The sequence below is a fragment of the Lactuca saligna genome, chromosome 8 (assembly GCF_052625555.1).
Source record: "Lactuca saligna cultivar CGN05327 chromosome 8, ASM5262555v1, whole genome shotgun sequence".
Taxonomy (NCBI): domain Eukaryota; kingdom Viridiplantae; phylum Streptophyta; class Magnoliopsida; order Asterales; family Asteraceae; genus Lactuca; species Lactuca saligna.
Window position 1 is genome coordinate 12991447 of NC_136424.1, and position 26836 is coordinate 13018282.

The window sequence follows — 26836 nt, forward strand, 5'->3', positions numbered from 1 at the left end:
TTATTGCTAACTCCGTTAACTTTTTTTCCGTTAATTGAAGGGCATTTTCGTCATTTCACACCACAGGGACCATTTATGATGTTTTCAGCTATTTTTTTTTAAAAAAAGGAAAAAGTAAATATAATTAAAAAAACGAAAAGCTCGCTCTCTCTATCTCTCTCTCTCTATCTCTCCCTCCCTTTCCCTCTTACGTACCCTCTTTCTATATCAAGACCCCTTTCTTTTGGTTCATCGTCACCGGTGACGAAAATGAAGATATAAAGAGCTCGAATCATGGTGATCTTTTTGAGGAAACTGAAAAAGTTAAGAGTTTCTATCAAGATGGATCCGGTTGGTCGATTTCTATGTTTGATTTGGTCGATTTGTACGTCCGATTTCACTTAGGTTTTCATTGTTTTCAGTGTGTGTATGTGTATGTTTTTTTTTCTAGAAATCGATTTGTATGTGTGTGTTCATCCCGGATCTCTGTATAGATGTGAAAACATTATAGTCTTGAATTGCTTCAATTGGAATCGTGCTAACTTTAAGCATCTGATAGAAAGAAAAGGTAGCAGGCGAGGAGAGGACACGAGTTTTTTTGGAGTTGAAGGTGAAGAGGAAGCTTATTCTTGGCAGTTTCGGTAAATCCCAAGTGGAATTTTTGGCATTACTGCAAGATCTTATCTTTCTTGGTGGGCGATGGAAGAAGACGAGGGCTTCAATCAAATTCTGGTTTTTGGAAAGAACATGAAAGATATCAAAGCAAAGTGAACGACCCACCTTCCACCGTCCGAATCCACCATCTTGTCAGAAAATTATAGACGAAGCGGGCGGTGGTGGTTCTTTGGAGGTGAAGTACAAGAAGAAGATAGCGCACATCTAGATGCAAAACTACGACCTGCGATGAGACAAATTGTGAAGGCGTTAAGAGGGGAGATAGATAATGAAGGAGATGAATCTGAAAGTCAAGGAATGGAGGTTTTCTTGTTGGAGAAGATGAAATCGAAATATGTTGAGACGTTGAGTTTAGATTACAGCTCGGATTCTTTGTCTATGTTGATTTCGTTATCTGGGTGAGGGTATATGAGTTTGAGTATAGATAGTAGAATAGTTGAGCCTTTCTTTTAATGATTTTGTTATATAGGTTTTTCTTGGGTCACAAGGACATGTAAAACATTTGAGCTGATTTGATGCTTTCGTGGTGATCTTTCCTCTGAAACAAGATAGTGAGTAGGACAAATCATATGTGTGGTTGATTTACATCACGAACACCAGTTTCCTTTCATCAAGAACACGAGAGAGAGAGAGAGAGAGAGAGAGAGAGAGAGAGAATAATTATATTTAGTTTTTCCTTTTTTAAAAAAAATAGCTGAAAACATCATAAATGGTCCCTGTGGTATGAAATGATGAAAATGCCCTTCAATTAACGGAAAAAAGTTAACGGAGTTAGCAATAAGGACCGCTAGAAGGGATGCTACCCCTAGAAGAAATCACAGGGACCATTTATGATGTTTTTTCTATAAATATGAAAAAAGGGTCCATTTATGGATTTAAGCAACATATGAAAAAAAACAACATATGCAATAAGGACTAAATTTCAGATTTTGGGTAACCACAAGGACCATTTATGATGTTTTTTCTATAAATAATAAAAGCAACATATGAAGAGGGGATATGCATATGATCTTAGGGTGCACGATATGGATGCAATTTGGATGGAAAAAGCCGCCAATGCAAGTGGGCATGACGGTCGCACGATTTCGAGTGGCAAAATATTGGGAGGTTTTAGAACAGGTTGGACGAGTTTGTGAATCGTTTGAAGTCGTTGCTCAACGTCTAGATTAAAAAAAAAGGTTTTTTACTTTCTATATATACACCTGCATTTAACCCAACTACCAAAAAATATTTTTACCTTTCTATATATACACATTTGAACCAACTAAAAAAATCATACATCATTTCTTCTTTAGGGGGTGTTTGGATACTTTTTAGCTTATTAGCTTATTGTTTATTTGCTTATTGCGGTGAAAATAAGCATTTTTTTAAAATGTGTTTGGATTAGCTTATTGCGGTGGAAATAAGCAATAAACAATAAACATTTAAGTGTTTGACAAAATAAAACAGCTTATATGAATAAAATGACCAATAAGCAATAAACAATAAGTAATAAGCATTCCCCCTTACTTATTAAAATCAGCTTATTTTGATTATTCCTACCGCAATAAGCTGATTTTTAAAAGACAAAACTGCAAATTTGGTCCTTGTGTTTTGCAAAAACCTTTGGATAGGATCCAAAAAGTTTTCAGCTTGCACTGAAGGTCCAAAATCAAGGTTTTTCATTGTTTTTGGTCCAAAAAAACTTGAAAAGTCGATTTTACCCTTTTACATTTCTTTTTTCTTTTTTCTTTATTTATTTTGGTATTTAAATAATTAAAAAAAATAAAAAATAAAATCTCTCTCTACACCCAAAACACAGTCAATAACATATACAGACATACTCCATTTTTTTTCTTGATGATGGTTCCTAAAATCGATTTGTGTGTAGGTTTTGTTTCTGCAAATCGATTTATGGGTGTATATTCATAATCACCCACCATCTTCTTAACAAAATAATCACCATTATCTTTCCCCTTTCATCATCTCATTCCAACAAAATTATCACCACACCTTCGTCTTTACTTGATTTCGATACTCGTGTATCTTGGGTACTAGATTGTAATACACTTATGATCGATCTTCATCATCTAGGCACCCATCATACCTGATTCTTAATGAGTTGTGTTTATGTGCTCCCTGTTGATGCTGAAAAACAATCCAGACCTTCTTCTCCATCAATCCTCTCTTTCCTCCAAACCGACGTTGCCGCCTTTACTGTCCGGTGAAACTAGCATCGCCATAGTCGGCGCTGCTCTAAAGATCAGATCGTCGGCCCTCTGCCACGTTCCATCCACATTCGATTGGGTTGATTTTTTTGTTCAAATGTTTAAGAAATAGATCTATGACAATGTCTCTTGTATTAAATATCATTAACCTTAATATGTGTGTACTTCTCCTTTATTCTCCTCATCAGATCTGCATCTTCACACACATACACACACAAAGAGAGCAAGAGAGAGAGGGGGGGGGGGGAGAGAGAGTTTCGATTAAATCACAACCCCTAGTCAAACTTCTTATTTCTTAATATATATTTCTTCGAGTTGCAATTTGATCATAAGATTAATCGAAGAACAGCGAAGATGGGGATGCTGGGTCTCGATGGTGGTTATTTTCATGGATGAACCATTTTGGGGGTAAAGTTGTTTCTTTGGGTATGTTTTCTTGTGAATCGAGTTCTAGTAAGTAAACAGCATAGATAAAGGAGGTGATGACTGTTCTCTATGAAGCACATCGTCGAAAAATGAGTTTTAACCCATCCTTGAACAAAATCCAAGCAGGCAATCCATACCCTTATTTGAGGAAGAAGATGGATCGGGTGCTTTTTGACTTTTTGGAGAGAGAGAGAGAGAGAGAGAGAGAGAATAATTATTTTCTTTTCTTTTTATTTTAAATTAAAATAGTATTTGAAAATTTAAAAAAATATATGAAAATGAAAGTAAAAGGGTATAACCATCATTTCAAGTTTTTTTGGACCAAAATCACAGAAAAACTTTGATTTTGGACCTTCTATGCAAACAAAAAACTTTTTGGACCCTATCCAAAGTTTTTGGAATACCACAGGGACTAATTTTGTAGTTTTGTCTTTTTAAAAACTTATATCCAAACACTTAAATTTGCTTATTGCGGTGGGATTAAGTAATAAGCACCCTATTTTTTCCCTATCCAAACACTCACTTAGTTTCTACTCTCTTCAGTTTCAATTCCAATCTTTCAAAATTAATTGCAATGGATTTAAGCCACCGCAAATCCAAAAAAGGGATGCTACCCCTAGAAGAAATCGTCGATTCAAAACCGATACCTAAATGCCAATGCCAACTTTAATTCCTGAACCCCAAACGCCCAATGCTAAATTATCAACATCAATTCCAATCCCAATAATATCAACCCCAACAATTCCAATCCCAACAATTTCAATCCTAACATCTTCAAACCCAACAAAGGTATAACTAGTTTCTAGGTTCTCAAGACTACAAAAAAGATTTTCGTTAGTAAGTTCTTACTAACTAGAGTCAAATTCAATTTACATTCCTAACACTTAGTATTTTCGTGAGCTTGTCAATGAAGAATATAGTGACGAAACCCAACCCCTATCTTAAAAATGACGAGTCAAATGAAGACATTTTAGCTAACGAAACTCGAGCCCCATTACAACAAAAAAGAACACAACCAAATTTTTTTTACCCAATACTTGAAACGACAGGCATGGATCAAAACAAAGGAAGTGGTGTTATCCAATCATTTATCAGTACTTCGGTGGAATATAAAAAAGGCAATCATCAACGATCTAAAGCTTTTTGGGACTCGGTGGGGTAAGACTTTAAGATATGAATGTGTGGTAACAATTGTAACAAGTACCAATTGAACTCCAACAGAAGGATTTACAGGAAAAAAGTTAACAAGTTCAGTTGTATCTACAACAACGGATGTCACATGCGTGTAAGCATGCAAACGAGCATTCAAACATCGATGTGTTAAAGGTAGTGAGTACCACAATCTCTTTGTGAAAGCTTTTCCACATAAGGCGACATGAGATGTTCTAAAACACCATGCTAAATGGCTTACCATTCGCTTGATGGGTGACAACCCCACATCCTTCAACAAAAGGAAAAGAAAATCTTATTAGAATGCCTACACAAGTGGATAAGATGCCCAATTTTTAAGTAGCATAAACAAGGGCGGTGAAGATATTCTTGGTCTAGAGTTTTAAGTAGAAGCACCAATGTCGACGTCGTGACTGCGACTACAAATGGGCAAGAAACCAACAAGCACATGCTTAAACTTGGTTAATAATAAAAGCATTGAGGATGAAGTCAGCCAACTCACAAACATAACCGGCAAGGCAGAGGAAAATAAGGAGCGCTATAGAAGGGATAAATCACGCATCTTAGATGAGGAGTCGAAAAAGAAAGCTAAAATATTGGAGGAGGAGTTATGCCTAATGAAGGGAAATGATTTGTTAACGATTTACAATTTTTCTTTAAGCCACATGACTGTTTAACCAGAGTGCAGTTGAATGCGGTGATCACTTGTAAGTAGTAAATTGCACAAATTTATAGATGGGGGGATGAAAAATATTTCTAGCTTTTAGTTATGGGTAAATGGCACAAAAAACACTATTTTTACATATAAATTCGATTTTGACACCGTGTTATTTTTTGTGTCAATTATGACACTGTGTTTTTCCAATTTGTTACAATTCTGACCACTTGACCGGTTAACCAGGTTATATGCTGACGTGACATGATGACATGTCAGTTTTGATGACGTGACATGCTGAAATTATATGCTGACGTGTCAAAATTGAATTTTTTTATCTCACAAAAAACACTAAGTTTTCATTATTTTTTCGATTTTGACACTAAGTTTAATTTTTTCTTTCAACTTTGACACTATGTTTTTTTGTTCCAAATCGTACATTATTTTTTCCAATTTCGTTCAATGTTGACAATTTTTTATTTGAAACCGTATAAATATTTTTTTAATACATTTAAACCGTATAAATATTTTTTTTTCATTTAAAAACCATAGTTTTGTATAAATACATTTTTTTATACTCAAACCATATTTTTATATATAAATATGTATTAGTTATATAAAAATTGTATTTTATATTAAATATGCAACTTTAAAATGTGTTTGGATGTTTGGAGGCGTGTAGTCGATCAAAACTCAGATATCAAGCTTGCAACCCATCAAATTTTTACATCTTATTAGAAGCTTATGGTTAGTTTGATTCTCATGATATATAACTAATGCTTTGAATATAAGGAAAAATACACTTTGTATTTAAATAAAAATGTGGTTTTTAAACGAAAAAAATATGTTTATACGGTTTAAAATGTAATAAAAAATATATTTATACGGTTTCAAATGGAAAATAGATAAAATTGAACAAAATTTGATAAATGATGTTCGATTGGAACAGAAAAAACATAGTGTCAAATTTGAAATAGAAAATTAAACTTAGTGTCAAAATCGAAAAAAAGTGAAAACTTAATGTTTTTTGTGGAAAAAAAATCAATTTTGACACGTCAGCATATCATGTCAGCATGTCACGTCATCAAAAACTGACACGTCATCATGCCATATCAGCATGTAACCTGGTTAACCGGTCAAGTGGTTAGAACTGTAACAAATTGGAAAACACAGTGTCAAAATTGATAAAAAAAACACGATATCAAAATTAAATTTCTGTGTAAAAAGAGTGTTTGTTTGCCATTTACCCTTTAGTTATCGTATTTAGGATTTTAATTCTCATATTTAAGATTTTAATTATTAATTGTATTTATGTGTTTTGTTAATGAAATGTTTTTAGTCTAATTTTGTTATTTATTTTGTAGTTTATTAAGTGTTTCCAATTTTTTAAATCAAAATTGAGAAGGTTGAGACTTTGGGAGTGCTGAAAAATATAAGTTACTTTGTCTACTCTAGTGCATTAGGTATGATACCAGAGAGAAAGAAGAGCAAAATAAATTATAGGGATAATGATTTGAAATGGTAACCAACTTTTGATTTTTTTTTACATTTAATCACTAATTTTTTTTTTGTTATTTATTTGCTACTCAACTATAGAAACTGTTCACATTTTTTGTTATCTAACCCGATCAACAACTATCAAACGATCCCTAAGATGGTTAGAGACAATATTTTCTTGGTCTTATCAAGCTCATAGTAACTACAATGGTTTAAAGACATAGGAGTAGTGCTACAATTCTTTGGTGGTTAGTGATGTGAGGTCGTTTCGGGGAAGAAACGTAATGATGATGGTGACAGTTTAAATTCATGAAGAGATTAATTATTTTCTTAAGAAAAAAATGAGATGATATTAGGTTAAAGAAAGGGAGAGAAAGTAAAGGACCGAGTTCTCTTTTTAACATCGGTACGACATTATTAACCGATATTTACAGTTTTTTTGATTATTTAAATTATTCTACCTTGTTAAATATCTAGATTAAGATCATAATCTTTTTATTTATTAGTTATAACACCAATATAAAATATGATATACTTTATAAAAATTTCAAATAAACCAGGATAAATGTGAAATTATTTATAAAAATGCAAAGAATATAACTTTAAATATAATTTATATATGATTTAAGATAAATAATAAAACAAGAAGATGCATATATGAATCAACAATCTCATGTAATAGTATCGAGTTGCATTACGGTGGCACTCATATATACCCACAACACAAAGTCACAAACCCAAGCTAACAGATCTCTCCAGGGACGAAGACGATGCCTAACAGAACCAAAATTCCTCCCCTCGCCATTCTATGGGGTTTACTTCTCTTTGGAACAGTCGTTTTTGTTCTGGTACTTTTAACATCATCATTTATTCATCGCGAACAACCTATTAGATGGAAAATCATAATCTTTTCTCTAGTTTGTATCCACTAATCTGTTTTTACTGTTTACAGAACCGGATTACTGATACTGATGTTGCTTCAGAACAAAATACTGTTAAAAATCAGCACAATCATAAGGTAAGCCATCTGGTTCATTTTCCCATCTTCTTCCTTCTTCTTCTTATACGTGATGTATAATTGTGTTTTGTTTAGGTTTCATCTTTTATTTCCAATTAATTGCTGTTTTTGGTTATTGACCTAACGCTTGGCCTAATTTACAACCTCGACTGGGATTTAAGAGGATAAATTTGATGTGATTATGGATTTATCGGCAATTAATTAGGGCTTATAGCTCAATAATCTGAAATACATGTCCATTGATGATTGCTTATTAGGCAGATGGACCAGAAGGGGATCTAGATGAAGTTACACACAAGGTTTATTTTGATGTTGAGATTGATGGAAAGCCCATGGGTATGTTTGATGATCTTCATCTCTTCTATATATACTTTCTTGAATCTCAACACATAAATGTTAACAGTTTCATAATCTGAAATGCATTGATGGATTCACCACACAAGTTTTCTTTTATACACGTGGCAACAATTTAGAATGTTGATCATCTATACATGAATTCTTGCTTTCAGGACGCATAATCATGGGCCTTTTTGGGAAGGCAGTGCCAAAGACAGCAGGTACAAATACAACAGCCAAACATATTGATAATACTCTTATTTTTGTATGTTTCAAGATTTCTTAATGTATAAAGATTAAAGAACTTAACTAATACTTATTATATTTGCAGAAAATTTTCGAGCTCTTTGCACAGGTAACTAATCAACTTTTAATTCTCTTACTATGTTTTCTCCTCCCTAATATAAATACTAAAAAAAACTCCAAAAGCAGAGAAAAACCATGATGAAGAAAAATTAATTATATAGCAAATTATTACAATCACATAAACTAATCTTTCAAGCTTACAATTTAGCCAATTTTCTTTCCCTTCTGGATTTTAGGGGAGAAAGGAATTGGGAAAAGTGGAAAGCCTCTTCATTACAAAGGAAGCACATTCCATAGAATCATACCAAGCTTTATGATTCAGGGAGGCGACTTCACACGTGGTGATGGGCGTGGTGGGGAGTCCATCTATGGCGAAAAGTTTGCTGATGAGAATTTCAAATTGAAACACACTGATCCTGGTAAAAAAAAAAAAACACCTTATTAATTTAAAAAAAAAAAAACAAAACAAAATTGTTTAAATTTTTATTTTTGGTGAAAACAGGAGTTCTGTCTATGGCAAATGCTGGACCGGATACTAATGGCTCTCAGTTTTTCATTACAACAGTTATAACTAGCTGGTGAGATGTTACTTTCTAGTTTCTACGCAACAGTTTGACTTTTGAGGTCAAACCTGTTTTATTTCAATTTTGTGAAGTTTAATTTGGTTGTTATGTTTTTTGTAGGTTGGATGGACGACATGTGGTGTTTGGGAAGGTGGTGTCGGGAATGGATGTTGTGCATAAGATTGAAGCGGAAGGGAAGCAAAATGGTACCCCTAAAAGCAATGTTGTTGTGGCAGACAGTGGTGAACTACACTTATGATTCCTAATGTCCTATTTTACATTTTTACCAGTTTTATACAATTGAAAAAACTTTTGAACATATACCTTAATTCGCACCTTTTAAGTTGATTGTAAAATTTGAAGAGGTTAGATAAAAAGATAACAAATCAAATTGTAGTTATTGTGATTTTGCTCTTGTGTGGTTTATTACTTTATTTCGTAAAACCAATTTAATCAGAGCTCACGTAATTTTGAGCTTTTTTACCACTAAAGAAGTAACAAATTCAATTCCCATTTCTAACTGTTTAGACCAAATTGGCCTCATCAATCGGACACCTGTCATTGTGTTTCAAGTTTCAAGTGACAATATCTCCAGAAGCGTATGAATTTACTCCAAAATTGCATTCAATCATAACAAAACACATCGATAAACTCGTATAAATTAGCAGCGACTCATCGGATCAAGAACAGGACAAATTACGTATATGTATATTACTCAACAACAAATCCCTACGATATTCCGTAATCAAGAAATACAAAATCAAACACCAGTCAACTTCGAAAATTCAAATTTCACATCATAATCGACCAGAAATTACGACGAAAAAAAAGAGAGTAGACTTCGGAATTACTGGAAAATTGCATAAAGCCAATCGATCAAGTATCAACTCTCCTTCAGGTTGTCTGCATCAGTCTCTGAAACCCGTTGATGAAAGGCGCTGGAGAAGTTGATAGATAGATCGGAGTAGAGGGACACGATTTTGGAAACGTTGTTGTTGATCTCTTGAATTAGGGCAACGTTTTTGACCATGTTCTCGTGAATTTTGGAGCGGTGATTCTCGTTGACCTGTTGAATCAAAGCTCGGTTTCGGTCCAATACGGATTGGACTTCACGGAAGCTGTCGGTGAAGTTACTCCACACCACCTCAGATTCTTTGCTGTTCTGTTCTTCGTCGGATACACCACCGGCGTAGCCGCGACCGTCGTTGGTGGCAGAAGGAGGTTGTTGAAGGTTGGATGATTCGTCCATGCTCGATTCAGCTGCGGAGGAAGAATCGAGGGTTGTCATTCAACCAAATCATTTATCCGATTTGATGAAAGCTTCTTCTTTTGTTCGTTTTAGTCCACGTTAACGCAATGATTCGGGTCGGATCAGACGGATAAACGAAAAAGAATCCGGGTCCATTATGCGGTTTTAGTAATAGAAATCCATTTTTATTAATCAAAACCGCAGAAAATTTAGCATCCAAACGGAACTTTTTCGACCCAAACACGACCTATTTAATTATACAGCTTCCGGGTTCACGGGTTTGAAACATACCCATATATGACCCGTCAACCCATTTATTTATACGGTTCACAGGTTGGTAGATTCGTGGGTCAGATTCTATAAATAAAATTAATAATTAAACATGAATAAATTATTGATGCAAACATATAACAAAATTTTGAAACTTAAGTCTTAAACATCCAAATGAAAATTAAAAACATTCATGAAAACACGTTCAAACTAAAACATTAATACAAATATAGATAAATTCAATCGCAGGTGTAGACGTCATTCGATAATGAGTCAGTCGTTCATGTCACTGTCTTTGCGAGATACTAAGATTATTTAGGGCAAACGCTAAACGTGTTACAATGCAAATCAGCAGATGGTTACTCACATATCAAATGATCAATGATATTGCGTAACCTATCATAGTATAAAGTATAAAGTTTATAGTGTATAAACTTAATACATTTAAAAAATATAATTTTTTTATTAAAATTTAAACGGGTTGGCGGATCAACCCGTATATTTTTTGAGAAGTCCATATATGACCCATTTAATAAACGAGTTGATGGGTTGAAAAACTCAACCAAAACCCATTTTAAAAAAAGTTGAAAACAATAATTAGACCCTAAAAAAATGCTATTCAGTATTTTAGATCTATGAAATGACAATAATGGCCTTATGTGCCAAGCATGTTTTTGGTGTTTTAACTTAACTGGAGAAAAACAGAGTCAATACGAAGACCTTGAGCCCTTGACTTAAAACAGATAGAAAACCAATCATTTTAATGAGAATTAAATATTATTCTATTTTTTGTTCCTACTATCTTCTTACATATTTTAGATGGTGACAAGTGTTATTAAATTTAATTTAAATTTGATTGATGTTAAATATACACACTTGTCATCACCTTAAATATGTAGAAAGAAAAGTAGGAATTAAATTGTAGGAACATATTCAATTTCTCGTCATATAAAAATCTTTCAAGAATCAACGCATAAATTTATTATGAATATAGAGACGAAAAATATAGTCCACTTTATTTTAAACGTGAGAAGACCCGAAATTAAATGTGAAAAACATACAACTTGAAAATTGAATGGTTTGACACGTTTACATTTATTAAACTATTAATTTATAAGATTTTGTTTTAATAAACTATATGTGAGACCATTGTAGTATACAAGTTGATTAAAAAAAGTTTAAATATCAATGTGAAAATATTAAGTATTTTTTAAAGTGAAATCCTCTTTAATAAATGATTTTTTTGTCATATTTTCATTAAATTTATCAAATGTCATTTTGTGGTTATTTTGATTTTTTTTCCACATGTCATTTTAAAAGTTTTTCTATTTTATTAAATTCTACATAATACTTTAATGAACCTACCTTCTTATTTCAAAAATTCCAAAGTAAAGTTCATTAGTTTATTTTATTTATTTATTTAAATTTAAAAGATAAAAAAAATCAATTTTAATAATTCATTATTTTTCTTATAAATCCAAAGTTCTTAAATATTTAGAGATTTATAGATTTTTTAATTAGCACATGTAATACATGAGTCTTACACCTAGTTTCAAAATAAATATATATATTCAAATAATGAACCAATATGATCAAAAGAATCACTAATGAGAAGATTATCCCGAATATTAATAATTGTCTTGCCATCATTTAAATTATCAACCTTTCATTCTCATATATCTAATAGCTAGTTTGCAAATGTTGTTGTTTCTTCGATATTAGATGTTTGAACACTTAATCTCATGTTTTTTTTGTTAAACTTAGAACTTTGCATATTGACCAGATGTAGGAATAACTTAATGAAGCATTCGCAATGTCTTGTCTACTTCCATTAAAAACTCATGTATTATACAGATTGATTAAAAAAATATTGAAAACTAAGGATTTAACATTAACAAAATTTAAAATGATATATTTCAGTAGGATTTAACTGAAATAAGGAATTATTAAGTATTTAAAAATAATATTGAAGCGTTAACCATAGTTTGCAATAACTTCAACCAAATCACTCTATTTTTTAACGGTTGCTTAGTGGTGAGAAATTAGTATCACCAAGTTAGTGGAATTCGCCAACACCTAGATTAAAATTCGGGATCTCCAATCTAAAATGCAAAGTCTCAGCTAACTGGGTTAGTCCCACATTGGCAACCAAATGACCTTAGCAATCATGAAATGAGGATTTAATAAGTACCTTTAATAAAAAAAAATCGGTGAAGCATCAACCATAGTTTGCTATAATTTAAAATAAATCACTCTATTAATTGTGAAATTGCAAGAAGTCATTTCACTTCTCATATCATCTTCATATGGTGAAAACTATATTTATCGTATTTATATCAACTATGAAATGTTCTATTTACATTATCAAATTCACATAAATATTCAACTTTTTTTACTTTATAAATGAAATTGATATTAATTATGAAAATAAAATGTAGTGATCCTTATTGGTTATTATGAACTAAATTATAATATTTTGGGATGTTTGGAACCATTGCACAATCATTAAGAAGTGAGACAACATGTTTAGGATTGAAAAGATCCCCAAACTTGTTTATAAAATCCTTGTCATCTGAATAAATAGTTAAAAAGCCCGAAAAATTTATTTTTTAGCTGCAAAATTAATGTACATGATGTAGCCAACATTAATTATGCATTATTTGGTAAACGATCTACAAATATAAAAATACATGTGTAGTGTCTCCTATAATAATTCAATCCTAAATTTGAATTTTTGATTTGATGGCTAAAATTACACGTGATTAATAAATATCAAGGTTCTAAATAACGTAAGATATAACTTGGCGTCAATGTCAAGCCTCAAACTTTTCCAAGCTTTGGCGAGTCATGACATTTGTAAGGCGTGACTTAGGGCGGTAATTTTCTATATAATTAATATTTTATATGTATTTTCAATTATTATTCATTTTTATACACATATATGAGTTAAGTTGACGTTTTGGCAAAACTTGGCGGCAAGTGCAAGCCTTAGAGTTGTGGCGCGCCATGACGGAGCCATGACGAACTTTTTAGAACCTTGGTAAATATAGTAACTCTCAAGAAATGATGAATACTTTTTAAATAATGAGATCTTTTAATTCATAAATGTGCCAAAGAAACGGCTTTTTACTTTCAAACCGAAACTTCATAACTATTTTCTAAAATATAAACCTTAAAATAGTGATATTGTAAATATGAATTATAAACCAAAAAATAAATGAAAATATGTGTTTTCTATATTTGTCTATTAAATAGTCTTTTAACATGTAACATTAGAAATCACAAATATCTCTCTTTTAATAAAGAATCATAAATTTGTCACTTGTTATTTTTTTTTTTTTTATAAATTTTAATTTATTTTCTCTCATACTCTTTAAAAATGACGTATGTCTTTTTCTATGACTTTATATTTAATTTTTTTTTTCTAAATCCCTTAAAATTAGCATTATTTATAAAGATTTTGAAATTCAAAATGTTGGTAATCAATTATAAATAATCTTCTATTTCACTTATTTTGTTACAATTATTATCTATGTTATTTTAATTTATCAGCTGTGTATTACACGGGTTATAACCTATTATATATGTATGAATTTATAAGAAAAGTGAAAAAGAAAATTGAATTATAAAAATTTAAGTGGTTTTTTTCTCTTTTAAATTTAAACAAATAATAAATAAAATTAATGAATCTTTAATTTAGTAATTTTGAAATTATAAAGAAATTTTATTAATGAAGTTGATATGCATTTAAATACTATCTAGAATTTAATAAAATAAAAAAACCATAAAATGATATGTGGAATAAAAATTAATTCAAAATAACCACAAAATTACATGTGGCAAAATAAATAAGAATGTGACATGTAACAGAAAGATCTTTATTTATTAGGGACGATATATATATATATATATATATATATATATATATATATATATATATATATATATATATATATATATATATATATAGCATTGAGAATACAACAATAATTATGGTACGGATTTTTTCATCTTATTTTTTCTAAGATTATTTGCATTTATTATTATATTTAATGTATTTAATACATTACATATATAAAATATTGGTATAATATGGTATATTAATTGAATTTAATTCAAAAAAAAAAAAATCACAAAATGACATGTAGATTTAAATTTCTTCAAAAAAATCACAAAATTACATGCATCAAATTATTGAATTAGAAGATGACATTTGACAAAATGATATTTATTTATTAGGATAGATGCCCATTAAATTGAATATTTTGTAAAATAATGGTAAAATCCTAAGATATTTTAGCACATGAAAAAAACTTTTTTATAGCACAATGAGAAAAAAAAAATAAAAACAAAGTCACTCCATAACTCAATGATAAGATATTTTTCTGTTCAAATTGAAATAATATTTCTTGAATCTCAATGTGAGCTAATAGAGTAAATTACAAGATTCGTTCATGGTCCAAGTATCAAATTGCGGGTTTAGTCTCTATTTTCAAAAATTAACTCGGATCATCCCTAATATTGTTAAAAGCTGCACGTTTCGTCCCTAAAATTGTTTACCAAACATAAAATATCTATTTTGCCCTTATCTATTTATTTTTGATTTATTTTTAAGTTGTTTATTATTATTTATTTTATTTTAAAGAAAAAATGGCTTCTCTTATTAATCTATCAATAAAAGAAATGGGCCCCACCCTCATACACCTCTTCTTCATCTCTCCTCTCAAAGACTTCTTTCCCTTCATGTTCATCACCGGAAACCACCGTCGGAAAAAAGATTCTCTCCGGATCAGCCACCGCCATTGTTCCTCTTTACAACCATTTGTCGTTTCTAATTTCTCTCTTTTCTCATCTAAAAGGAAATCAGTGTAGAACAAGAGAATTAGTGAGGAATAAAACTCCACCTGAACCTATATGCTTCTGCTTCTTTGTCTTTTCTGATCAATTTACCAGTTGAAGTCATGGTGCCAGTGGAGGCTCCGAGTTGAAATACGTTTCATTATCCCCTCCAGATCTAGAAATCAAGGTATCTATTTGAGATGATGTTGGTGTTCAATAGTTCTGCCGGAGACTGTGGTGATAGCGGACATCAGAACCTAAGAGATGAAGAGATTGAGTTATGGTGGTCGGTGGGTGTGATACATTTCTCCAGCACCACTTACCCAAAGGAATTAGAGAGTTGATCTCCATCATAAAGATCGATGATGTGAAGTGCAGATACACAGCGCTACAACCTATTTAGGGTTTGGTGAGACAATCTTCAGAGTTTTTTGGATAAATTTTCCGATTGCTCCCCATTTGAACACCACCTGTCACTGCTCCTAACCTCTTATTGGAGATCAGATCTTAACGATAATGTAGAAAATTGGGGAGAAGTACACAGGCAGAGATGCTGAAGATGAATGTGGTGGCATAGGCAGCGGAGCTTGTGCGGTGTTGGTGTTGTTTTTTATGGTTAAACAGGTGGGTATGCTAGTATTGTTGATGCTCCAATGGTTTTGGTTTCTAGGGAAGGTAGAAGTAAAAGGGGAAGGGAAAGGGGAAAGGGAAGGCGGGGGTTGGGGGGGTGTTTCGAGGGAGGGGTGGGGTGGGGTTGGTTGGGGTGTGGTTGGTGGTGGGGTTATTTGTTTTTAACTTTAGAACAATTACTAAAATTGTCCCTATGGTTTGGTTAAATTTGCGTGTTTGATCCTTAACTTTTGTTTTACATTCGGACCATCCCTATTGTTTTATTTAGTTGCGTATTTCGTCCCTCACAGACACGAAAAAGACTATATTACCTTTGGTTATTTATTTTTTGATTTATTTTCGATTTTTTTAATATTAACCATTTAATGATTATTATTACAAATAAAAAAATATGGGTCCCTCACCTCATTATCTCTTTTCCCTCCCTCGTCATCACCCATCTTCCTCATCTCATTCCCGTCCTCTCATTTCTCACCGGAAGCCACAACCACCAACGAAACATCATTGGGAAACCACCTATAAACGTCACCGGAAGACACCAGTAAACTACCAATCTGCATCATCAATCCCTTCTCTTCATTTTCCCTCTTATCTACTCCATCCTTGCTCTTCCTTCCTCATAATCTACCTGAATAGATAGAGCATCGTGTCCACCAAAATCCTCCAACCACCACTATCCTTCACTGAGTGTTGTTCCCATTTAACCCCATTCTCCTGGAAAACTGTATTTGTTTTCAAGGATTTCATCAATTTTTTCTTTCATTGTCGTTTTTGGATTAGGTTTTGCTTTTGGGTTTTGATTCCAAATCTGGATTTCATTTCAGTTTAGGTTTTTATTTTGGGATATTGGTATTTGACTTTGGTTAGGTTTTTTATTTCAGAATTTGATATTGTTATGGTTTTGATCTCTATGTTTAGGTTTTGATTTCTATGTTTAAGTTTGATTTTCAGGATTTGATGTTAGGGTGTGAATTAATGAAATCGATTATGTAGTCTGTATTAGAGCTAAAATCGATGGATGCTAGTGATGTTGGAATCGTTTGGTGGTGGTTACTGGTGGTGGATGGTGGCTTTCAGTGGCTGGTGGTGGTTGTCAGTGGCCTATGGTGGTTGTTAGTGGCTTATGATGGTTGTGGTGCAAGTGGGAGGGACAATTTCAATAATTAATTTTGTTTAACTAATAAATAATAAAGGAAATTGCAAAAAAAAAAATGAAAAAGAAGAATAAAAAGGGTAATATAGTCTTTTCATCTTGGGGGAGGGATGAAAATAGTCTTTTCATATATGTTAGGGACAAAAAACGCAACCAAAGTTAGGGACCAAACACACAAATTTAACCAAACCAAAGAGATGATTTTGGTAATTTGTTATTAACTTTATTTATTTTTAATCAAAAAACTGATAAATAAATAAAAAGGTTATATATATATATATATATATATATATATATATATATATATATATATATATATATATATATATATATATATATATATATATATATATAAAGGGTAAAATAGTCATTTTATGTTTATGGGGACCGTTCGAGTGAAAAGAATTTATACAAGGACGATTCGAGTTAATTTTTGAAAATAGAGACTAAACGCGCAATTTGACACTTGGACCAGGGATGGATCGTATAATTTACTTGAGCTAATATTATCTTTGTATAAAAAGACACGAAAAAATAAAACCAAAGCATACAAACTCTATAATGTGTTTCACAATGAAACATCTTTCTCTCTTTATTTATATATTCTACCTATTTATCACAATATACAGTATCGATTCTCTTTCTAAGTTTGGAAATCATAATAAACCCAATTTTCTGGAGTTATATACAGTGTTTATTGTAGATGGACAAATCAATAACTTGAAGGTTCATTGCAGATCAGGAGAAGATGACATCGGTGATAAAGAGCTCACTGTCCCTCAGTATTTTCATTGGACTTTCCGTATGAACTTTGTGGGCACAACACTATACGTTTGTGATTTTCGTTGGATGACAAGTGATGACAATGTTTTGAAAAATAAATCTTTTGACGTTTTTGATATGAGAATATCATTTATGTGTGGTGAAAGGTTTGATGTAAACAATTGTTATTGGTTGGTTAGAGAGGATGGTTTTTATTTTGCTAAGGATGATAGACCTTTTCCAGATGGTTGACAATTTATGTACAACTGGGAATAGTAATTTTAATGAAGCAACTATGATTAAAACATCTTTGTTAATATTTATGAGTCACTTTGTAGATGCAAACTTTGTTGAATGTGTGGTAAATGAAGAATTATTATGGGTTTAATATATTGAATGTTTTAATTACATGACCAAAAACTTTGTTGAATGTGTGGTAAATGAAGAATTATTATGGGTTTAATATATTGAATGTTTTAATTAAATGACCAAAGAATATTACCAATTTAACTTAAAACATATCTTGAAAGTTTAATGGGCTTTGAAGGAAGTGGGTCGGACAAAACTACTAGGTAGCATGGTTTATGCTTTTATGAAGGGAACTGATTTGTACACAACATTTTTTCTCCGCACACAATAATTTGTGCTTTAAAGTATTGTATTGTACAACTCTATAATGCATAAATTGTTGTGTATGGCAAAAAATTGTTGAAGGGCATTACTAGAGCTTGGTTTTGCAATCAAATCTATAGTCTATACAAAAGCTATCAACATTCGTGTAACACTTCTATAAAAAAAATAAAAAATAAATAACACTTCCAATTATCGGCTATTAACTATCGGTTACCAATCATTTATTACCAACAATTTTTTTCAAACATATCCTTAAAAGGTTGCTATTAATTCAAATAATTGAATTTGTCCTCTAGCTAATTAAATATTAAATAAGATTACAGTTTGAAATCATATTACAGGAATACAATAATGAAATGAGACTTTCATATATTTAAAAAGAACCATAAAAAAAATCATAGTTTACATTACCTATCATGAATTTCACAATTAAACAACGGTTTCTTATTATTGTTATGTTCAATCTCTTGATCTTGATAGGAGGTGCATATGCTTTTCCTAAGGTAGAGAATCGCAGTAGAAGCAACTACTTGGATCTCTACGCTGTATACATCACAGATTCAGAAGTTGATAACTTAATGGTTCATTGCAAGTCGAAAGATGACGACCTTGGTGATAAGAATCTAACACCCAATCAATATTTTCATTGGATGTTTCGTCAAAATTTCATGTTAACAACAATTTTCTATTGTACTTTTCATTGGATGACACCCGATAGTAAAGAATTAAAAAATGCAACTTTTAATGCTTTTGACATAGAAGTGTCACTTTTATGTGGGGATGAATACTCTATAAACAGATGTTATTGGTTAGTAAGGAAGGATGGTTTTTATTTTTCTAGAGATGATAATAAACCTTTTCCTGATGGTTGGAAGTTAATGCATACATGGTGAGATCGGTATGAGTTTTTTATTTGATAAATATTAAATAAACATCAAATTTATAAGTTGGTCCTTATTGTATTTTTTTCCCGTTTTTTTTTTTTTTTTTTTTTTTTTTTTTTTTTAAATATTGTTATAAGTTTTAATAATAAACTTAATATAGGATATAGTTAAAGAAGTGGTTAATAACTTAATATAAGTTGTAGTGAGAATGTTAAAGGAGTGTTGTTGGAATACGATAATAAATGAAAAATATAATCTAGGATACAGTTAAAGAAGTGCTTAATCTACCATAATAAATGAAAATGATTTTTGCCACATGCCATTTTCTCATAAAATTAACCATATGTAATTTTGTCATAATTTTGAGATATATATTTATTTTCCACTTGTCATTGCTTCAATTTTCATTTTCAATCTATCATTAATTTAGTTTCCATAAATTAAAACTACCATAATGACTATTAATTTTAAATTTTAAATTTTAAATTCAATTTCAAATAAATTTACATTTTAAACCTTTATGTTTAATATTTTGTTATAATTAACTCGGTTAGTACACTAAACACATAATTTTAATTTATTTATTTTTTGCATGTTTTTTTTTCATATAATTTTTATTTATTTCAATTTCAAATTCAAATAAAATTTTTATTTAATCGTTCGTACTTAACATTTTGTTTTAATTAACCCGTATAATATACGGATCTCACAACTAGTAACTTAATATAAGTTGTAGCAAGGATGTTAAAGGAGTGCTTGAATACGATAATAAATGAAAAATATAATTTATGAGAAGTGATCTAAATCAGACTTTAGAATGTTGTACAAATTGAAAACAAATCAAATTTATGTATATGGTACGGTTTGGTGTTGGTTTTCTAACCTCGGTGGCAAAACCGATTTATGACCGAATAATAAATGTGTATATAGAATATGGATTATAATGGATTCAAAATGCAAATGGATTCAATTAAGAGATGAAATAACTTGTATTAATTTAAAGGCATACAAGGGATAAACTCAACAAGACAACAACCATCTTAACAAGTTTTTGATATGTCCATCTTACTTGAGTATCATCATTTACAAGTATCATCATTTTTTCATCTACCGTATCATACAATCACAATTCTAGCAATTTGCAAGAATGAACAAAGAGTTCAAAAGCCAAACATTTCAAACAACAACGGATTTAGAATCTCAAATTTTAACTTATAAAAAGACTTCTGTAATATAAACAAATTATTTTTTCTAATTTGAACACCATAAAAAAATATTGAATTGTAGAATCGCCGAATGATCAAACACGTCGTAATTATTATCACTTCTAACCGATCCCTCTTAACACGACAAATATTTTGATCCTCCACCCATGACAACCATTCATTAATTGAAGATGAATTAGCGAATCTAAAACCACACCGTCGAGCAACAAATGACCATATCACCCCTGCCACTTCATAGTTGTCAAAAAAGGTGATTGACAAATTCACATCCTATACCATGGAGAGGACACCAAATTGACTGCGATTTCATACCTTTTTTTTTTTTTTTGATAAATTCAACTGTGTCGGTAATTTATCTAACATGAATCTCCAAACAAAAATATTTACCTTCTTAGGAAGTATTTTACACCACCTTGTTTGGACCTCAGCAGACACCATAGACACATCTTCTATATATTGTCTCATCACCTTTATTGAAACGTCATGATTCGAATCTAGATCCTACCACAATCAATTCGACGACTCCGTCACCCCTACACCATGAAGCACTTCCAACATCAATCTATATTGCTCTTCTTCTCAACCACCCCGAACATGTCTCCTCCAGTTGCACTCCCAATGTTTATTAGCCCATCTATCACTTACCACATATACTTGACGACTTCAAGATTGTACAACCTATTTTTTTTCTTGTAGCAAACAGTTGATCATCAATCCAAACATCACACCAAAAATATCATATTACCTCTTCCAAGTCTTTTTTTCTAAGGAAGATAACATGACAATATTACCATCATTCATTTTATGAATAACAACAACAATATTATCCAAAACTCCAGATCCACTTCCACCATTCGTGGCTATATTAAATCAACCATTTATCCCATGTTGATAACCCTCTCAACCCAAGACCTCCTTTTTTGAAACTAGCTAAACATTGCTGCCAATTTACCTGTACCGCCCGTAAGATAGGGCTAGATGATTAAAGAATAAATGAAATAAATATTAGTCGCAACTATAATTAGATATTACCAAAAAAGTATTAGTTAGGGCAAATAATCTAAATGAAAGTCGTAGGAGTTGTTAAACCGAGATCGTATATATAGAGCACGCCCCAATCTGACTTTATAAGAGGAAATTAGGATTTTCAGAAGTTTCAGTGTAGCAATATACGACTCAGAATTCGAAGTAGAAATCAATTGACTGTTAGGAAAAAGAATCTAAACAAGGGTTTAAGATCTTATCCATATGGTTCTATCAATATAAAGACAGTCAAGAACGAATATCATATGAAAAAGTTATGAATTTTTAATGAACTTTACCGGTTTAAGCCTGTTAAAAAATATAACTTTAAAAATAAAGTCAAAAATAACCAACAGAGTCTAAACGAAAGTTGTAGATCTTATCGAAAGCTTTCCGGAGATATAAAGAACGTCGAAAACGGAGCTCGTATAAAGAAGATACGATTTTCTAAAGTTTTCTAAGAAGCGCCACGTGCAGATGGGTTGCATGACACACACCTTCTAGAAGGTGGGGGGGGGGGGGGTGTACCACCATATTTGCAACGCGTGGCATAAAATGGGAGGAGATGCATCTTAGGTGTACGCGACGTACAATTGTGCTATAAATAGATTTCGGCTGATCATTTGCTTCTTCACTCCCCATCCTCCCCCCTTTCTCTCCCTCTCTCTCTCTCTCTCTCTCTCAAAATTCTCTCGATTTTAGCCAATTTCCTTAGTTTAGACTTTGGTGAAGACCTACGATCCCTGAAGAAGTAGTAGCTAGCGAGTAGAAGCTTTGCCAGTTCAATTTCCTAACTTTTGTCAGGAAGAACCTCTATAAGTTAAGTTGCACTCTAGTCTTTTCTGTGTAACTTATGTTTATAGTCATAAGTCGTTATTATGAACCTATAAATAAAATTTATCAGTAATTCTATGTCTTTATACTGATTGATCCACTTATGTGAGAGGTGTCTAGAATGGTTATGTTGGCTTGGTTGTTGGATTTTAGAAAAGCTATTATGCCGAAATGATCCTGACTCCCAACTGTCCTGCCAGACTGATCCTTACTTGATAGATCTTGATATAGACATTGAGATTAGTGAGGATCTAGACTATTCTTAGTCTCCGGGATCATTAGACTATAACTCTGTAGTAATTATACTTAGGTCACATCAAGGAATATCTGAGATGTTAGACAAAGCTCTGGCCAGATCACCAGTCACCTATTTTATCAAGTGAATGGATTGTCCCTTTCATGAACATGATTTAATATAAGTATTAATTAAAATATTAGATATCTAATGGAAGTCGTATGTGAATTACGTGATTATGTAATTATTGCCTAGATTATATGTTAGGATATATATATATATATATATATATATATATATATATATATATATAGTGTTATGTGCAAACCAGATATAGTTCTATTTGATGTTAGGATTAAATATATGACATCATATAATAGTATTAAAGGTAAGTTTGTTGATAAGATAAAGGAATAATAATACCTAATTCTCTGTAGGGAATATAAATACACTAGAGATAGGTTAATGCCACCCAAGAATAATCTTGGTATTAAAAGTTGGTTATAGGCACTTTGATCTGGTCTAGGGATAAACTTAGACTAATGGAAGATACCTAGCTCAATTAAGTTTTGATATTAGGTAGTCTCATTTGGAGAATGCGTAACATAGGAACAAAGAGTAAAGTTCTGTTCCATGACACTATCAGGTATTGATGTACGGTTTCTCCGTATGGGATGACCAGAAATGGTGGGTCCTAATCAAGTAATTGTTATCGGCATGTTTGGTCACCCCACAGAGTAGGTGACAACACTTGATCATTCTAGACGGTCTTGTGAATTACGTTACTAATGTGAGCTCATTACTCACAGCATTAGATGAACTGGAAAACAATATTCATTAAATACTCTGACAACCCATAAGCCTTTATGACTTACAACGACAAGGATGCCCCTAGCTGTGTAGTCAATGATTCATCCGACGAGATGAAATTCTCTCTGATAATCACTATTCAGGATCTGTGAGGATCGATAGAATGAATAGTCTAGGATCTGTGAGGATCGATAGAAATGGATAGTCTAGGATCTATGAGGATCAATAGGAATGAATATGTAGGAATGGTTATTTTATGGTAACAGTTGGTTTGCAAGGGTCTGATAATTATGTAATATTATCATATCAATATCATGCATGGGATTGTATCCTTATGTATCTCACCATGTTTCCACAACCCGGCCCACTCAGTTCATATGAATCACATGTATCAAGACTTAAGCCAATGAAACTTGATTAGGATGCTGAATGATTATGAGACAACCTGCAATAGTATTCAGGACCACCAGGTCTTTACGCTATAACTTATGTATCTATATTGATTATGACATCCTTAGGGTTTTAACATTTTGGAAACAAAAATTCATAATCAAAATGATCTTTTGTACTGGGATTTTCACAAATATAAGTAAATGATTTTTAAAGTGTAAAGAAAAGTTTAATTGGTTCTGAAAATTAGAGGATGTCACAGTTGGTATTAGAGCATTAATTTAAGTGATCTAAGAATTTATAGGATTTCTAGACTTAAACTTAGAAGTTAAGTAATGGTGGTGAGGAGTGTGTCTAGGATAGTTTAGGTTGTATACATGAATAGATACAAACACTAGGATATTTTAGGTTATAGGCCTTAAATAATATGAAGTGCTAAATAAGAAATTATATATATATATATATATATATATATATATATATATATATATATATATATATATATATATATATATATATATATATATAGCATAACGTAGGTTAAATACCTTATTTGCTATAACATGCACTATCTTACTTCAAGATAAGATGCCTAAATTGGTTTTATGTGCCAAATGAATTGTAGTATAGCATGCCTTAGATTGGCTTCTAGGTTGCTATTATTAGATTTAAGGTATGTTGCCGACCTAGTATTAGGAAATTTTATGTGTTCAAATTTCTAAATGTTTAATTACGGTATTAGAACTAACACATAACTTTTCAGAGTAATAAGGAGGATTTGACGTCTAAATCTTCTCTATCTATATTCTCGTCTTGGTACATTAAACGCCTTCTCGGGTATATAGAACGTCATGACCATCACAAGGAGCGGTATATTTGTCGCAAACAAAGGAGGTCCAGCACCTCAGAACGCTGGAACGGGAGTTGATCAAATCCCGATAAATGAAGCTCGGAATATGACGCAAGAAATGCTTGATCAACAGTGATGTGAGTTTATGGAGCTCTTAGCTCAGGAACTAACTAATGCTAGGGGAGGAGTGCCAGTGATCAACGAGCCGGTAGTTGTTGAATAAGTCAACAACAGACTAATTCCCACACATATAGTCCAAGAAGGAAATAATGATGACATGGAAAGTTATTAGGGGCCAGAGCAACCAGAGGTACAGATAAATGATGAGCCTAGGGGATATTGCAAGTATAAGGATTTCATGACTTGCAAGCCATCATCATTTAACAGGAATGAAGATCACGTAGGATTCATGGATTGTATATCTGAGATGGAGACAACTTTCATAACATATGGATACACGGGCAAGCTACAAACCGCCTAAGTCGTGAAGAAGCTCAAGGGTACAACACTTCGTTGGTGGAACACGTTGGGGAAAATTTTGAGCCCAATAATCCGTTACAGCTGACTTGGGTTGAATTCTTGACCGATTTCAAGACGAAGTTCTCTTTGGCCGAGAAGATGCTGGAATTGGAGAATCAATTCCGGCTTTGAGAAAAGGAAGCATGTCAATTGATGAGTACACCAACTCCTTCACTGATACAATGGAGTTCACCCTACGACTTGTCCAAGACGAACTGACTAAGATTAATCGGTATGCCAAAGGGCTACCGTGGGAGTACACTATGCCAGTAAAGTAGGCACCTACCGTCAATGCATTCGTCTGGGCTACAATGTTTGTCGAAGGAATGATGAAGAAGAGAGCTATCGAAAAAATTAAGGTCGGTGAAAAGAGAAAGGTTAGGAGAAGTAACAACAACAACAACAACAACAACAACAACAACAACAAGAAGTCAAGCAACGATTATTGGAGCAACCAAGAAGGAAAGTGGTGTGACCAGTGTATGAAGAAGCATTTTGGAGACTGTGTCGTCTGCTACAAATGCAAGAAGCCAGGGCATATCTCTACAAACTGCCAATAATAGGAAAAGCTTTCTTCACTTGCGAAGAAGAAGGGCACGTGAAGGTGGACTGCCTAAACACCAAAAGGCCAAGGATCGTACCAACAAAGCCCAAGGGTAGAAACTACCAAATAATCCTGGAAGAAGCAGATACCATGGTAGGGAAACAAAAATAGGAAGTTGCTGGTCCAAAGATCAACTAGTCGTCCTATATAGATGGTAATAGGATGTAAATCATGATATAAGGGGCATATTGTATGAATAAATGTTGTAATCATTTCAAAAGTTAGAAAATTTCTAGTTATGTTACATCGATGTGTAGCATTAAAAAAAGTTGATTTCAACATAATAGGTCGGTTAAGAATAAACTCTAGTATAATGTGCCTTGTAAAGCAGGACACTACACGAGAAAGAATTTATACAAATGGTTGGAGAGTAAAACTATGGTTACGGATATGCATGAAGGATATTGTAGTAGAGTCTAGGAAATTTTTTGTATATGATTACTTGGGCACATCTATATGTGTTAAATTGCTTTTGTGATCTTCAGGAAATAGTGACTTGGGAAAATTACGAGACAACCTTTGGATGAGTATGTGTCCCATCAAATATCCTCCCCTCCCCCCCCCCCCACCGTAATAAATGTTGTATGCTCTATTGATACAAGAGAATCCACCACTCTAGCTAGATGAGTTGCTAGAATATTTGTATTGCACCCAAATAAGAGAAATGGGTCTGAAATCTTTTACCAAAAGTAGGTATTATACCTTAAGAATCAATGTGATAAATGATGAATCATAACCATTAGGCATAATCCTCGTATTAAAAAAACTCATGAACATACTCATTGATTTCTATTCTCATAGAAACCCAAAATTATTAGATGAATTGAAATGAAAAACTACCTAGACCTAGCGATTTATCTCAACATCATCTCCATAAACGACATCTTGGAGCATACCACTATCCTCCATTCAGAAAGTAGCAACCCAAGGGTTATCCTCCATAGGTACCACAACATCAATCAGACCAAACTTGTATTTAAAGAAATTAAAAAAGATTTCCTTGACTACACATGGTCCTATATGCCAAAATCCATCCACCATTACACCTTATACAACTTGTTTTCTCGAGGATTGTTTCATTAACCCATAAAAA

The 26836-nt window shown here is 32.2% G+C and overlaps 2 protein-coding genes across 2 annotated transcripts; one reads left to right on the forward strand and one right to left on the reverse strand.

The window, feature by feature from the left end:
- Positions 1-7277: 7277 nt before the first annotated feature.
- On the forward strand, positions 7278-9238 carry LOC145008708 (peptidyl-prolyl cis-trans isomerase CYP19-4-like). The gene is made up of 8 exons (XM_078967305.1): positions 7278-7457; positions 7562-7627; positions 7885-7963; positions 8137-8184; positions 8295-8318; positions 8506-8688; positions 8772-8847; positions 8953-9238. The coding sequence occupies exons 1-8, from the start codon at positions 7380-7382 to the stop codon at positions 9089-9091; spliced, it is 693 nt and encodes a 230-aa protein (XP_078823431.1). The 5' UTR covers positions 7278-7379; the 3' UTR covers positions 9092-9238.
- Positions 8576-10164, reverse strand: LOC145008709 (protein EARLY FLOWERING 4-like). Its single transcript, XM_078967306.1, has 2 exons — positions 9684-10164; positions 8576-8685 (listed from the first exon to the last, which is right to left on the reverse strand). The coding sequence occupies exon 1, from the start codon at positions 10118-10120 to the stop codon at positions 9716-9718; it is 405 nt and encodes a 134-aa protein (XP_078823432.1). The 5' UTR covers positions 10121-10164; the 3' UTR covers positions 8576-8685; positions 9684-9715.
- Between the last annotated feature and the right edge of the window lie 16672 nt (positions 10165-26836).